Source organism: Camellia sinensis, chromosome 2 (assembly GCF_055761805.1).
Source record: "Camellia sinensis isolate YWXY chromosome 2, ASM5576180v1, whole genome shotgun sequence".
NCBI classification, from domain to species: domain Eukaryota; kingdom Viridiplantae; phylum Streptophyta; class Magnoliopsida; order Ericales; family Theaceae; genus Camellia; species Camellia sinensis.
Genome location: NC_138962.1, coordinates 42,993,250 through 43,008,257, shown reverse-complemented (window position 1 = coordinate 43,008,257; position 15,008 = coordinate 42,993,250). Strand labels below are relative to the sequence as shown.

General features: G+C 32.7%; 1 protein-coding gene and 2 long non-coding RNA genes across 7 annotated transcripts; 2 read left to right on the top strand and 1 right to left on the bottom strand.

Moving 5' to 3' along the window:
- Nucleotides 1–634: 634 nt before the first annotated feature.
- Nucleotides 635–5,992, top strand: LOC145820000 (uncharacterized). Of its 5 annotated transcripts, none has more exons than XR_014360856.1 (4): nt 635–1,084; nt 2,734–2,770; nt 3,373–3,453; nt 5,702–5,992. It is a non-coding gene; the product is annotated as an uncharacterized LOC145820000 (long non-coding RNA). The 5 variants fall into 5 exon arrangements; XR_014360855.1 differs by having other exon boundaries at nt 2,651–2,770; XR_014360854.1 differs by lacking the exon at nt 635–1,084 and having other exon boundaries at nt 1,091–2,770.
- Nucleotides 5,993–10,769: 4,777 nt separating this feature from the next.
- LOC114269171 (uncharacterized) lies at nt 10,770–12,035 on the top strand. Its single transcript, XM_082908635.1, has one exon. It carries the CDS (start codon nt 10,770–10,772, stop codon nt 12,033–12,035), a length of 1,266 nt encoding a protein of 421 aa, XP_082764761.1.
- A 260-nt stretch (nt 12,036–12,295) lies between these two features.
- LOC145819999 (uncharacterized) lies at nt 12,296–13,775 on the bottom strand. Its single transcript, XR_014360853.1, has 2 exons — nt 13,673–13,775; nt 12,296–12,577 (listed from the first exon to the last, which is right to left on the bottom strand). It is a non-coding gene; the product is annotated as an uncharacterized LOC145819999 (long non-coding RNA).
- Nucleotides 13,776–15,008: the final 1,233 nt, after the last annotated feature.

Genomic DNA, 15,008 nt, shown 5'->3' with positions numbered 1-15,008 from the left:
AAAATACACCTTTGGCGACTAAAATTAGCGACTAAAACAAATTTAGTCGCCAAAAGTTTTGGAATTGGCGACTAAAACTTTTTTTTGGTCGCCAAAAGTATAAAATTTTGCTACTAAATTTTTTTAGTCGGGATATATTAATTATTGGCGACTAAAAAATAATTTAGTCGCTGAAAATACTACAATTGGCGACAAAAAAAATTTTAGTCGCCGTATATTGAGTTTTGGCTACTAAAATATTTAGTCGCCAAATGTAAAATTAAAAATTTATTTTTTATCTTTTGGCGACCAAAAGTTTAGTCGCCAAAACATATTTTCAGCGACCAAAAATTAGTTTAGTCACCGTTTATTAGGTATTGGCTACTAAAATATTTAGTCGCCAAATGTAAAATTAAAGAAAAAAAAACTATCTTTGGTGAGCAAAAGTTTAGTCGCCAAAACATATTTTCAGCGACCAAAAATTAGTTTAGTCGCCAAAAAATTAAAAAAAAAAAATTGGAGGGAGACCTTTCTAATTTAAATTTGAGGGATTTATAAAAGTAATTGGCGACTAAAAATTTAGTCACTAATGGTATAATATATATATATATATATATTTGGTTTCGATCTGCCAACACAACAGACCGAGGAAACATTTTCCACTATTAAAAAGGGAGAGAGAGAGAGTGAGTGAAAGAGATGGGGTTGGGGTTGCTAGCTTCCAGAGCCCTGCGTTTCAAATCTCCAAACCCTAGATATGCCATCGTTCGAACCTTCGTCTCCACAGCTGAGCTCCAGAAGCCAGAAGCCAGAAGCTGCTGTTGAAGCCTAGCCTCCGCTAGATGATGTCCAAAATCGAACCCCAGCGGGAGGAGCTAGGGTCCACTTCTCCAACCCCGGAAGACGCGATCGAGGTGTTCGTAGATGGTTATAAAAATCCCAAAGGGGATTACCATTCTACAGGCCTGCGAGGTCGCCGGTGTCGAAATTCCTAGATTTTGCTACCACAGCCGCCTCTCCATTGCAAGAAACTGCCGTACGTGCCTTGTCGAGGTCGAGAAGTCGCCCAAGCCTGTCGATTCTTGCACCATGCCCGCTCTTCCAGGTTTTCATTTATTTTTTTACGGATTAGTAATGCCATTTGCTTAATTCATCTGGGTTTTAGTATTTTGTTGGGTTCATTATCTATGGTCTATTATTATTTTTTTCTGGGTTCACTTGATTAGTTCAAAATTTGGTTTTTGGGTTCTATATATTTCTATTTTTAATTTATTACTATTTTCAAGGTTATATTTTGTTAGGTAGGTGTATTTACACTGTTATCTCCTATCCTGTTATATATTAGATCATGATGGGCTCTAGGATTATAGGTTTGTTTGCCTAAAAAGTGTTCGACAAAAAGACACTGTTGGTTTATCTTATTTGATGGGTTGTTACTCTCGATCTTTTTCAAATTTCAAATTTTGTTTATTCTTTTTCAGTTAATTTGTTTATTTTGCGAGAGGGTTATGATTAAATCAGTCTGGGAATGATTGTGGGATTAATTAGATGATGTTCTTTCTGGGATTGTGCTGAATTGTTGATATCTCATGAATCTATGTCCTCTTAAATGAGACTGTTGATCTTCTTTGATTTTTTTTAATAAATTATTGTACTCTTATTATTTTTGTTGCTCCTCGAAACTCAGCCATATGATCAATCACAAATTTGATGAGTTGATTGAGGAAAGATCCTTGTTTGTTGAGGGAGGAAGACATTGATAAATGAGTTTTCTTTTGACAGATTTCATCTATGCGTTTATCATATAACTTCCCTTATATTAATTTTTACGCCATTGCATTTGAGGCCTTAAAGTTTTGAGGGATTTATAAAAGTAATTGGTGACTAAAAAATTTAGATCATAAACTCTGAATTTGGATCATTGGTTTAGGAGATTGTTTGTTTGATATGTGGATTGTTAAATTTTTTGCCCACCAAGTGTTTGATTCTATGCTCAAGTGACAAATTTATCAGAAACAATTGGAACATGGAGTGTTTGAATCTGTTTCAATCTGCTTTCACAATTGAGCATGGTCACCAATATATGTACACCATTGTAACTCTGTTACAGAGTATTGTGATTTTATTGAGAGATAGACATTAATGAAGATCATTAGAGAGATAGACATTAATAGCAAATCAAACCACTGCATAATTAGCCAAGCCCCCTGGAGTCATAAAAGAAGACAAATTTCTGTAAGGTTCCTTCAATACAAAAGTGGCCAAATAGTGATCATTTTTTACAACTTCCGTTTCATTCATTCTAATAAGGATGGGGTTCATCAGAAAGCATAAGTTATAATGTGAAAACTCCAACTAGATTTATTGATGAGATATATTGTGGTTAAATTCTCATTCGTTGATGAATCCCCATATATTTTATTCATATTTAGTTGGAACTAGACTAGGTGGGTTGAAGACAATTTTATGCTCTAACTCACTCAGATTCTTGTACTTATTTGAATGTGTTGGTTAGTTTAATCATACGAAAAGAAGTCAATTTTGGGCATTCTGCATATTGGATATCTTTGTTAGGAATTTAAACTTTATTTGAGGAAGAGGAGCCGATTTAATAAACTTTATTTTGGGCATTCTGCATATTGAATATCTTTGCTCTATTAAACTTTATTAGGAATTTAATAATCACGAGGCTGCTAGACTTCGTGATTCACTGAGATTATTTAAGGAAGAGGAGCCGATTTTACGCATGCGCAGGTTGATGAATGAGGCCATTGCTGATGAGAGGTTTGAGGTATCGTGTGCTTATGATTCCTTAATGCCATTTTTCTTCAAAGTACAGCAAAGATCATTCTTTTATTAACAATTTGATTGTGTGGCATTTGAATAGTGGACTTTCATTTTTAATGCTCTAATTATGATTGGAAAGGTCTCCTTAGAGAAATTTTTTACTGCAGTGTTTGGTTTAGTTTTAGATAATTAATGTGTTCAAGTGATGCACACAATGAGATTAAGTCTCTTTGGAGGTGATGCACACAAATTGGAGGTTCAGTCTCTTAATTTCTTTCTTAAATTATACATCTTGCTAGAATATCATTTCTTGCAGCAATGAAGTTGCATAAATTGCTGGTTTCTTGAAACATGTCAATATTTTTGTCTCTTAATTCGTAGTATCACTCTTTAATCTTTATTCATTCTGGCTGAGCATGCAACCAAATGTTGACTCTTAACTGCAACCCTTGTTTGGGGACATGAACTACATTACAATTTTTTGTGTTCTAGAAAATATGTACTTAGCATATGTTTTATAATCTGATGCATGTTCATTTGAGGCCCTTGCATCTGCTAACTTTCTACTGTTCTGTTTTCTTGTTTTTGACTTTTCCCTTTTTCCAGGATGCAGCTAGGTACCGTGATGAACTAAAGGATATTGCCCCACACTCTCTCTTGAAATGTTCAAGTGATGCAACAACGTTGGTATGAAAGCCATCTGGTTCTCTTACTAATAATTGCTTACAGTTTACTTTTAAATTCTTAGCATCAGATCGTTTCTATCTTTTTTGTGAGTCTATTATTTTTTGTTAAATAGCACTAAGTTAAATGTTGGTCAAGCTGGTTCATAATACTTTCTTGCATTTTTCCTATTAATTACTGTATGGCAGACTTTTGGGGATGGAGAAAAATATATAAATAAATGCTATGAAGCATGGACACGCCAAAATGGAAGCCGTGGCGGTGTCGGATACGGGGACACGCCGGGGACACGGGGACACGCCGGGGACACGTACGGGACACGGCATCTGGCGTGTCCCCTTAATTTAATTAATTTTTTTTGCGAGGGACACGGCGGAGACACGGCAGAGACGCGTGTCCAAATCTGGACACGCCATGGGACACGGGAGAAGAGTAAATGAAAGAGAAAGTGAGTACAAACCTGGTCGGCGACTTCTCAGCCTTCGATCTCGAGCCAATCGACCTCCATCCAGTCCATTTCGACGATCCAGTGCACTTCAACTCAGAGCTTCTCTCTCGCCTTCGGCTTCGCATTTGCAGAGCTCTCTTTCTCTCGCCTTCTCTCTCTCTCCCTCCCTTGCGATCGCGATCGCTTCTGTCTCCCTCTCTCTCGCTGATCGCGATCGCGCAATCGCTGGGCTCCTTCTCTCTCGCTGATCACGATCGGTGGTCTGGTCCCCCTCTCTCTCGCTTTTGTTTCTGTCTCCCTCTCTCTTCTGTCTCCCCCGTTTTTATCCATATAGTAGTATAATATATGTATAATAACTATTATTATATTATAATAACAATAACTATTATTATTATTATATATTATAACTAATAACTATTATAATTATTATATTATAATAACAATAACTATTATAATAACTATTATTATTATTATATATTATAACTAATAACTATTATAATTATATATTATATAATAGTTATTATATAACATAAATATACTTAGAAGATAATATATAATACAATGGTTATATATTATATAATAGTTATTATATAACATAAATATACTTATAAGATAATATATAATACATATTATAAAATAATATATACTTATTAATAAATAAATAAAATAAATAAATAAATAAATACATATGTAAAATAAAATAAAAAAATTAATTAGAACACATTATTTAAAAAATATAATAAATAAATAAAATAATTAATGTGCATTAAAATAAAAATAATTATAAAAAAATTAAAAAATTTGCCGTGTCCCCTGCCGTGTCCGTGTCCCCATTTTTTAGAAATTGCCGTGTCCCGTATCCGTGTCCGTGTCCGTATGCGTGTCCGTATCCGTGTCCGTGCTTCATAGAATAAATGTTCTTAAAGAAATGGCAAAGGAAGGTGTTGCTTGATAATTTATTTTCTATGGTTTTTAAAAATATTTGTATATGTAGTAGTGTCTTTCGATTCGCATCTTATGAAATGATGCAAATATTTTCAAAATTATTTGTTGACTCTCCCACTTCATGTGTCCAGTATCCATTTCGTCTCTACTTGGCTATACTTTTGTGGATGCCTAGATGTTCCATGGAAATTTTATTCAGGTTTCTGTGAATTCAAATTGGTAATATATATACAATCTGCTGTATGATTTGTATGGATGATCTTAGATTGTTCGACATCAATTACATCTTTTGATGATTTTTCTTGATTATTGGTGAGCTTTTGTTGATTCTTTGAATTTTAACTTCTAATGCAATTCATTAAAAAAAAATGTGATTAAAATATTTTGGTTTTTCTCCAACTTTATTTGATGACACTAGTTGTAATGAGGAGTGATGATTCTTATATCAGTCATTAAACGTCCTTGAAGTTGTCCGAATTTTTTGAGTGTTAAGAATGGCAGTTGATCTATTCAGATGAATGGGTTGGTCGTTCTTACCTTTCCTCAAATACATGTAAGCTTTCTTGGGGCATGGCTTTTATTCTTTTCTATAATAAAAATAATTATATACTATTTCTCCCAACCTGTAAAACTGACTTCTTTTGAGTGATGAAAAAGGTGGTAAAATTAATACATTACTAGTTTAAATACATAATGTCAAAAAAAAAAGCAATTTTAAACACATAACGTGCATTTGTTTGTCTTACACTTAACACACGTCCTTTCTTTCTTTTTCTCATTTTTCAGGTCTGTTAAGGTCTGGGAAAAGTTGTAGACTTCGATGGGTGAATTATCTAATGACTTATTTTCATATTGTAGGTATGGGACCTTGTTACTGGAAGATTTTTACAAACTCGAGCTTTTCCACTACCAATTACTGCAATAGTTGTTGATCCAACAGAGATGAAGTTATTTTCTGGTGGTATAGATTGCTAGTGGATATTTCTTTTTTGTATACGAAGGACATCATTTTTGTATGATTATCTGTTTGTATGGAATTATTTTTTGGGGTTGGATTATATTTGGTTTGTATAGAATTTGATGTTAGAAGACCAAATTTTTGGATGGTTAAAAGTGAAATAGAAATAGACTTATGTATTGTTTTGTTTATATACAGGGTGCAGGTTGCACGAAATAAATACAGATTGTGCAGAAATTAATAATAATAATAAAAAAAATAACACTAAATAAAGTTTTTGGTGACTAAATGTTTAGTAGCCAAAAAAACAGAATAAAACTTGTTGGCTACTAAAATTTAGTAGCCAAAAACAAACCAAAGATTTTTTGGCGACTAAAAATTTAGTAGTAAAAAATATATGAGACTTTAGGCGACTAAATAGTTTAGTAGCTAACAAAAAATATGAAAATTAATTTTTTTTGGCGACTAAATATTTAGTAGCTAATAATAAATGATACTTTGGGCGACTAAAAGTTTTAGTCGCTGAAAATGAAAATTAATTTTATTTGAAAACTTTTGGCGACTAAATATTTAGTCGCCAATTTATGACTTTTGGCTACTAAAAAATATTTAGTCGCCAATACCTCGTACTTTTCCCTACTAAAACATTAGTAGCCATTTATAGGACTTTTGGCGACTAAATTTTTTTTAGTCGCCAAAACCTTCCCCTACCGTTTTTCCGCGACAAATCTAGCGACCAAAATATTTAGTCGGGAAAAGGCTTCGGCGACTAAAAACCTTACTTTTGGCGACTAAAACTTTAGTCACCAAAAGTGCATTTTCTTGTAGTGTTATGACCTATTGGTAATTTACCCTATTTTATGGCAACATGATGAGCTACTGACTTCACTCTAAAAATTGATCCAATGGTAAAAATTTTAAAATAAAATTTAAGATTACGTTACCGCATTAAGTAAATTTAAAAATAATATTTCATGTATATTTTATGACAACATGATAAGCTACTGACCTCACTCTAAAATTGATCCAACGGTAAAAATTTTAAAATAAAATTTAAGATTATGTTAAAGTCACGCTAATTAGTCACTGAAAGTTTATTTAGGCCTCGTTTGGAAACATGTTTTTTTAGTAACTTTTTAACTTTTTGGCTAAAATATGATGTTAAAAAAACTAATATGTTTGGAATGACTTTTTGGCTTTTTACGAAAAGATGCGCAAAAAGTAGAGAGAAAAGAGAATATTTAATTTTTTGGTATAGGTTGTTGGCTTTTTAGTTTTTTTAATAACTTTTTGACTTTTTGACTAAATCGATCGCTTCCCAAACGAGACCTTAATTGCTAATTTTATGCTTTAAAATTAGTTCAGGTACACACATAGAGATTCCGGTTTGACCCGTTATCTATTGCATTCCGAACTCGGGTTGGTATGGTTTAGAATAGTTATTCATGTCTTGTTTCCCCTGTCTCCCCTTATCTTGATTGTCGAGTTGTAGTTGGATGTTTAGAACATGTTGGTTGCTTATTTTTCTAAACATGTGATACCCAGATTTTGGCTCTTTCGCTTGAGCGGGCATTCTTGCGCTCGAGCAAGCTTCACAAATTTTGCTCCTCCGTTCGAGCGACCATTCTTGCACTCGAGATGGATTTGTAAACTTTCAATATTTTGCAGTTCTGCGAAATAGTAGGAGAATGCATTGGACGCTCGAGCGTCTAGTTTCACGCTCGAGTGGGGTCATTCGTCTGCAAAACTTCTGAAAATGTGTATTCCACGCTCGAGCGTCACTTCTTGCGCTCGAGCGGAACTTTGTGTCTGATGCTCGAGCGTCACTTTCCACGCTCGAGCGGACTGCGTGTATAACAGTCTGTGAAGATGACATTTTGAACCACTTTTTCATTCCTCTCTCTCTCTAAAACTTTTCAAAAATCTAAATCTTTAGTTTCTCTGTCTAAAACTCACATTCTCTCTTCAATTTCATCTAGATCCGTTGATCTTTTTACCCTAGTGCCTTTGAGAAAAAGGTATAGTACTTCAAGATCTTCATTTTGATCCGAACAAACTTGGATTTCGGTATCTTTGGAATTTCAACCTTGCTTTGCTCGTCTTCTCTTCTTGAGGAAGAGATTGTTCTACACCTTCATATGTTATTTAGCTTGAATATTTGTCATTTGTGTAACAATGATGTGATTTGGGGATGTTTTAAGCAAAACCTAGGGTTTTGGTATAAAATGGAAAGAGGGGTTTTGGGTGAAGGTAAAATAAATGATTGTGGGGTTTGAAAATGATGTTGTGTTGTGTCTAATTTGATGATTGTGGCACTTGGTTAATGTTTGAGAAAAAATGAGAAGTTTGCCCTAGTTGAATCAAACTATTATTTTGTATAAATAATTGAAGTTGACATCAAAAATGTGAGATTGGAAGGGTATTGATATGAATGGTGAGATTGGTTATGTATTATCTCATCCTTTGAAAATCTTGAATAAATTATCTGTCTTGAGATTGAATATCTGTTTAGAAATAACTATATTGGGCTATCGGTGTAGGATAACTATGATTGTTGTAGAAATTGCATGCGGATTAGGTGAATTGAAACTAATCTCTTGTTGATTGTCATTGAATATGAGTATGTTTATATGCATTGTATATGTACGATTATTTGGGAGTGGAAAGAGGAGGTGCTCCATGTATGATTGTGTATTTAAACGCATTGCATATGTATAAATGATTGTTTGGGAGGAGAAAGAGGATGGACTCCATTATAATTAAGTTGGCCGGAGTGTCCTGGGTGAAAGTCCCGAAATTATACATGGGTGCCGATCTCGCAGACGAAATTTTCATAAAATGACAATTGTAGTGCTTGTATAGCCTATATTTACATGGGTTCTGTTTGATGGTTTCCCGCAAACGAAATATCCGTGAAAGGACAGTTTGAAGTGTTTATGAATGATTTGTATAATTGGAAAACCATTGAGTTGTAATCTCAGTTTGGTTGATGAAAAATAATGAAATTGACTCATGAATTGAGATAAATAAACGAATTGGAAGAAACCGAATTATGATTTGAGATTCGATGTCTTATGAGAATATAAATCGTGGATGTTTTATCATAAACATTGTATACACTCCTTGTATTTATACCTTTGCTAAATTTCATATACTGTGTTAGATGATTCTTACTGGGTTGTGGCTCACCCTATTTGGGAATAATTTTTTCAGGTGTTGGTGACATGCATCTGCCAAAGAAATAGCTTTGAGGGACTTTTGGAAGCAAGAGCTTCTTTACTTTTGTTTATTTCTTTTTGTAAAGCCAATGGCTTAAAATGTATTGAGCGAAACTCATTTTGTTGTAACCAAGTCAAGACTTTGAAAGGTGTAAACCAATAGGGCATTTATTCACGTTGAACCCTCTTGTATCATTAACTTCATGTAATGAAATGACTCTTTACTCTGATTTATGCTATCATTTATATATGCTTGTAGATGTATTTATTATAAGTTTTGGGGGTGTTACAACACATACTAAACCAAAATAATAATAATAATAATCTAACTTCCAATCTATACCCAAATGAAATAATAATAATAATAATAATTAAAGAAACTAAATTATAGAGTTGTGATAAGAGTCAGAATCTTTTAAAGTGATTTTTTATAGAGCGATAAGATTAGACTTTAAAGATGAAATAATTATTATACCCTCAACTTTAATAAAATTTCTCACTATCACTCTTTATGATGATGACCAAAAAACCTTGCATTATGAGAAATTTTGAATTTTTTTTTTTTTTTTTTTTTTTTTTTGGGTTTTTGAATTTGTTGAAACAACCCTTTTTTGTTTTGATCTAAAGTGAGCAATCCTCTATGTTTTGAGCCCGATATATTTTTTCTACTTTTCCTGTTTCTTTTCTCATGAACATAAAGGAAATGAAGTTCTAGACCTTTCTCATTTTTTATTTTATTTATCTCTCACTTTTTTTTTTCTTTATATTTTCTTGTATAACTAAATATAAAATGAAATTATATATTTTTTTTTCTTTCTATTTCTCTCATTAAATCTTCTAACTAAACACAGTGCGTGGATTCCAATTCAAAGTTTTAATAATTAAAATTGCATTTGGTGATTTCTAGAGAGAATGAAAAAGTGATAAAATTTATTGTCTTTTTTTATTATTATTTTAATTTTATGGTATTCAATTCTAAAATTAATCCAAAACTCAAACATGACCAATTATTTGACAGAATATCTGCTTTGCAATGAGAAAAATATTTGTAGTTTTCAATTATTATTATTTATTTTTTTTGGATAAATATCTTTTATTGAGCAAAACAAAATTTAACAAGAATTACACAACACCAAAATTTTGAGGAAGGAACCAGAGGGAGGAAACAAAATCTAACCTTTTTTTTTTTATTCCAGATTACTTTCAAAAGTCTGGATATTTTAAAGTGATTTTTCTTATAATATCTTGCTCTAACATCTTTAGGGGGTTATTACTTCCTAAGAGCATCTTCAGCAAGGATAGTTAAAATAGCTATTCAAAATTTTACTTTACTATTTTAGTTAGTCATTTTTTTAATATACATTCTAACAAGGCTATCTATTTTAGCTATATTCTATTAAAATATCTTATACTTTAACTACCTTCTTTCCAATCTAAAAAAAAAAAAACTAACTTCTTTCAAATTATTATTTTTTCCATTCTTCTAAATATAATTATATTTTTGTGAAAGTTACATTTTTCTACTGTCGTATTTTTCAAATGGTCATATTTTTTCAACGGTCATATTTTTGTAACGGTCATATTTTTACAACGATCATATTTTTTCAAATTTTTACAACGGTCATATTTTTTCAAATTTTTACAACGGTCATATTTTTATACTTTTTCATTATAAATAAGACATTCCCTATCATTTGATCTTACCCTCAATTCAATTTTCTACTTCATCCAAACTTCCATATCTCTCTCTATGGCTTCCAATTCTCTTTATGATATGCTTGTAAATGACTCTGGCTTCTCTGAATCTGATGATGATTTGGAGATGCTCAAAGCTGTTACTATGGATGAAGAACTACTAGATAGTGAGATAGGATCATGCTCACGTCGGGGTTCTGTTCGAGGTCGTAAAGTCATTCATCGTGATCATATTCAAGGTCATGAAAGTCTTTTTCTCGATTATTTTGCTGAATCGCCTGTATATCCTCCTGAGCTATTTCGAAGGAGGTTTCAGATGAAGCGTTCACTTGTTCTTCGAATTCAAGCTGCAGTAGAAGCGCACGATCTATACTTTCTCCAAAAAAGAAATTGTGCTGGAAAGCTTGGTTTGTCTTCTCTTCAGAAGATAATTGTTGCACTTAGGATGCTTGCTTATGGAGTAGCCGCTGATTTTATGGATGAATATATGAGAATTGGAGAAAGCACTGCAATAGAAAGCTTAAAATATTTTGTTAAAGCAGTTGTTGATATTTTTTCTAATGAATATTTGAGGTCACCAAATAGCAATGACATCGTTAAACTACTAGCGGTTGGTGAAAGTCGTGGATTTCCTAGAATGCTGGGGAGCATTGATTGTTTGCATTGGAAATGGAAAAATTGTCCGACTGCGTTGAAAGGTATGTATGTTGGTCACATTCATGAACCAGCAATTATTTTGGAAGCTGTTGCATCATATGATCTTTGGATTTGGCATGCGTTTTTTGGATTACATGGGTCTCATAATGATATCAACGTGCTAGAAAGGTCTTTTGTATTTACCGAACTTGCTCAAGGGCGTGCTCCTGCAGTCAATTACACCATCAATGGTAATGAATATACAATGGGATACTATCTCGCCGATGGTATATATCCACAATGGTCAACATTTGTGAAAACAATTCCTTCTCCTCAAGGAAATAAGAAAAAACTTTTTGTTGCAGCTCAAGAGGCGACAAGAAAAGATGTAGAACGTGCATTTGGAGTGCTTCAAGCACAATTTGCAATTGTGCGTCGACCGGCACGTTTTTGGAATACTAAAATGCTTAAATATATTATGAAGGCGTGCATAATTCTACATAATATGATCATTGAGGATGAGCGGGATGACAATGGAGTAAAAGACTTCAATTACAATTCAATGTACAGTTATATGTTAGTTTCTGATAGTGGTGTGGTTTTGAATATGAATGCTTCAATGTACAGTTATATTTTCATATGGCACATGATTGGTATTGAGTGTTGTTATATTGAAATATCCTAAGCCCTGTTTTCATGAAACAATCAATCAAAATTGGATATTAATGACTATTCTTGTCAAATATGATAGAAGAACTAATACAAGAAATAATTGGATACAATTTACAATCTTTATTCTAACAGAAATTACAACAAACATATGGTGTGCAATATAAATACATAATAGTTTCTCTTTTACAGGTAGTAAAATAATGACCTATTGATTAAGAACATGGAGCCATAACTTGCTACAACAATTTGTGAGATGAGATTAAAAACCATGGAAGCCACAAAGCAAAGGGGAAAATATATATTCACATAATCTGAACAAATGACAAAGCAATGTGTAATATTTTTGCCAAAGTCAACAAATAATGAAATAAGAATACAATAATCTGAACATTTGCTTTCATATTCTCCAATTTCTTATCCACTATTCATGGCATAAACAAACGTAAATGACAAAACTTTACCTCCCTTGAGCAAAAAGGTTGAGAAAAAGATAAAGAGGATGAGAGAGTTTGTGAGTTTTGGAATGCCTTCTCTATAGATTTGTTTGGGGAGGCACTGACAGAATTTTTGTTGGAACAATTTTCTGTGTAAAATAAAATAACTTGAAAATAAATTCAAACAAAATAAATAAATAACATACCAGATTTATCTATCGAATCCAAATAAAATTAAGACCAAGTCGAGTGTGTGACACTCTGTCCTTAAGACAGATTCGTCCCGCTACGGTACTTACGGTTGAGTGGCGTCTATCTCCCAGGATACAATGATCTTCACAAATTGTAGTAGTACTCCAAACAATTTGTTCGGCGAACCAAACCTGTGTTCTAACTCTCTGAAATTTATACTAAAACTAATATGAAGAATAAAAAAAAATGCAGAATTTAGGACAACCAAAGACCAAAACCAGACTGATTTTTTCCGGTGTCAAAACTGCTGAAAAAGTTTGTATTTATAGGCAACCAAAAATGGTTCGTACAGTACCACTGTATAAGTGAAAAGGTGCAAGCCAAATATTAAACAATGCACTCATTAATGAATGGAGGTTTTGTCCGTTAGCGAAAACAATTGTCCGTTTAGAGCACCTGTTCCAAATTTATTACATAAACTAATTTGAATATATATATATATTAAATTATTTGAATATATATATATATTAAACAAATTGAATAGTTTAATAAATAAATGAAAATGTACAAACTTTTAGGAAATCACTTAGGCATCTAAAAATTTAAAATTAGAATTAAATTAAATTCTTACAATGACAAATTTTAGGAAACTACTTAGGAACCCAAAATTTGAATTTAGAATTCAATTAAATTCCCACAATAATTTTTATTGAAAAAATTCAAAAGAATTTTATCTAAAAAATTAATGTTAAACCCGAAAACGACGTCAACTTCCCATTCACTCATAAATGGTTTTGACGTACCGTCTTCACCGTGTGACTTGCCACGCGACAAGGAACACGTCACCTCTTCGGACCCACCCCAAAAGACGTTTGGGGCCCACCCAAAATGGGCTTAAAAAATATGCCTATATAAAACCATTTTCCAACAATTTTAGCACCAAAATGAGGGAAAAATTTTACCGCCAAAAACAAAATTCAGGAGGCAAAAATAAATAAATAATTGAAAGGCCCATGAACAGTACCTCGCTTGTCCTGGCGAGGTACTGTAGCTCACCACCATTCTAGCGATGCTTGAGCGAGTCTGCTGGAGCAATCTTTTACCCTTCCAAGCTTGCTTCTATGGCTAAAAGGAAAGAATAGCCAAGTTGCTGGAGATGCTCTAAGTAGCTCAACATATGTACTCTTTACTTATGCCAAGGCTATATTTTTTATTAGAGATTATAGTCCGAAACAGTAAGAGGATAATGTATTAACAAGAATGTCAGACTATTTAATGATCTCATAATGATTGTTTGTATGGCTAAGCCCTTTCCATGCTAACTACATTTTTTTTTTTTAAGAAAAAGAAAAAGAAAAATTGACTATTAAAACTTTTGTACTTATAAAAAATAATTTTAGACTGTGTTTAGATAATAAATTTGTGTAGGAATTTAATGCATTTCACCCATTGACATTGCCATAAATTGCCCCCAAACTGCAATATATCTACTGTTTGGCACTCCTTCACACGCCATATATGGGTTTGGTAGCTGATGAAGATCAAAATTGATTAGATCGTTGAGATGCGAACAGAGATGGCTCAAATTCAATCATTAGGTCACAAAAAATATTAGTGTGGTGTAGTAGAAAATATATCCCCGTCATGCTTTGCTTGCCATATTTGTAAAGATATAATTCGACCTAATGCAGCCATTAGAACCAACCAATTATCACAGAGTGGTTTTTCATAAAATGATTTTAGAGTGATTTATTAGATGAATAAATTTTTTTTTTTTCTCCAGTTTCCAATTTAACTATGGGGTGTTTGATAACTTGATTCAGCACGTAAAATTGAACATATTAAGTGATAATAATAAGTCCGTTTGATAACCACAATTGATATCACTTAAAAATTTAAATGTCTCTCAAAATGTAGGGTAAAACTTAAGAAAATTTTAAGTCATAATAAATTTACTTAATTTTGACTAAAAAATTTATAAACACTAAATATAACCATTGATATATACTATTATAAACTCACCATTAATACCACTACCATCATTATGTCACTATCACCACTACCACCACCATCACCATCATGCCACCACCACTGTCACTATCACCACCGCCATCACCATTGCTACCGCTATCACTACCACCGCTACGTACCATGGGGGATGTAATCGGTTTGGTACGGTCAGTATTTAGGTAAAAAATTACGCCGAACCAATAATGTCGGTTTTATTATTTTGAACACCGATACAGACCGTTTCTCACATCAAACCGCACCGAATCGAACCAATTGAAACAGTTCAGTTTTGTGCGGTTTAATCAGTTTAGAATTTTTTTAACTTGAGCCACTTTTAAATATAATCATTA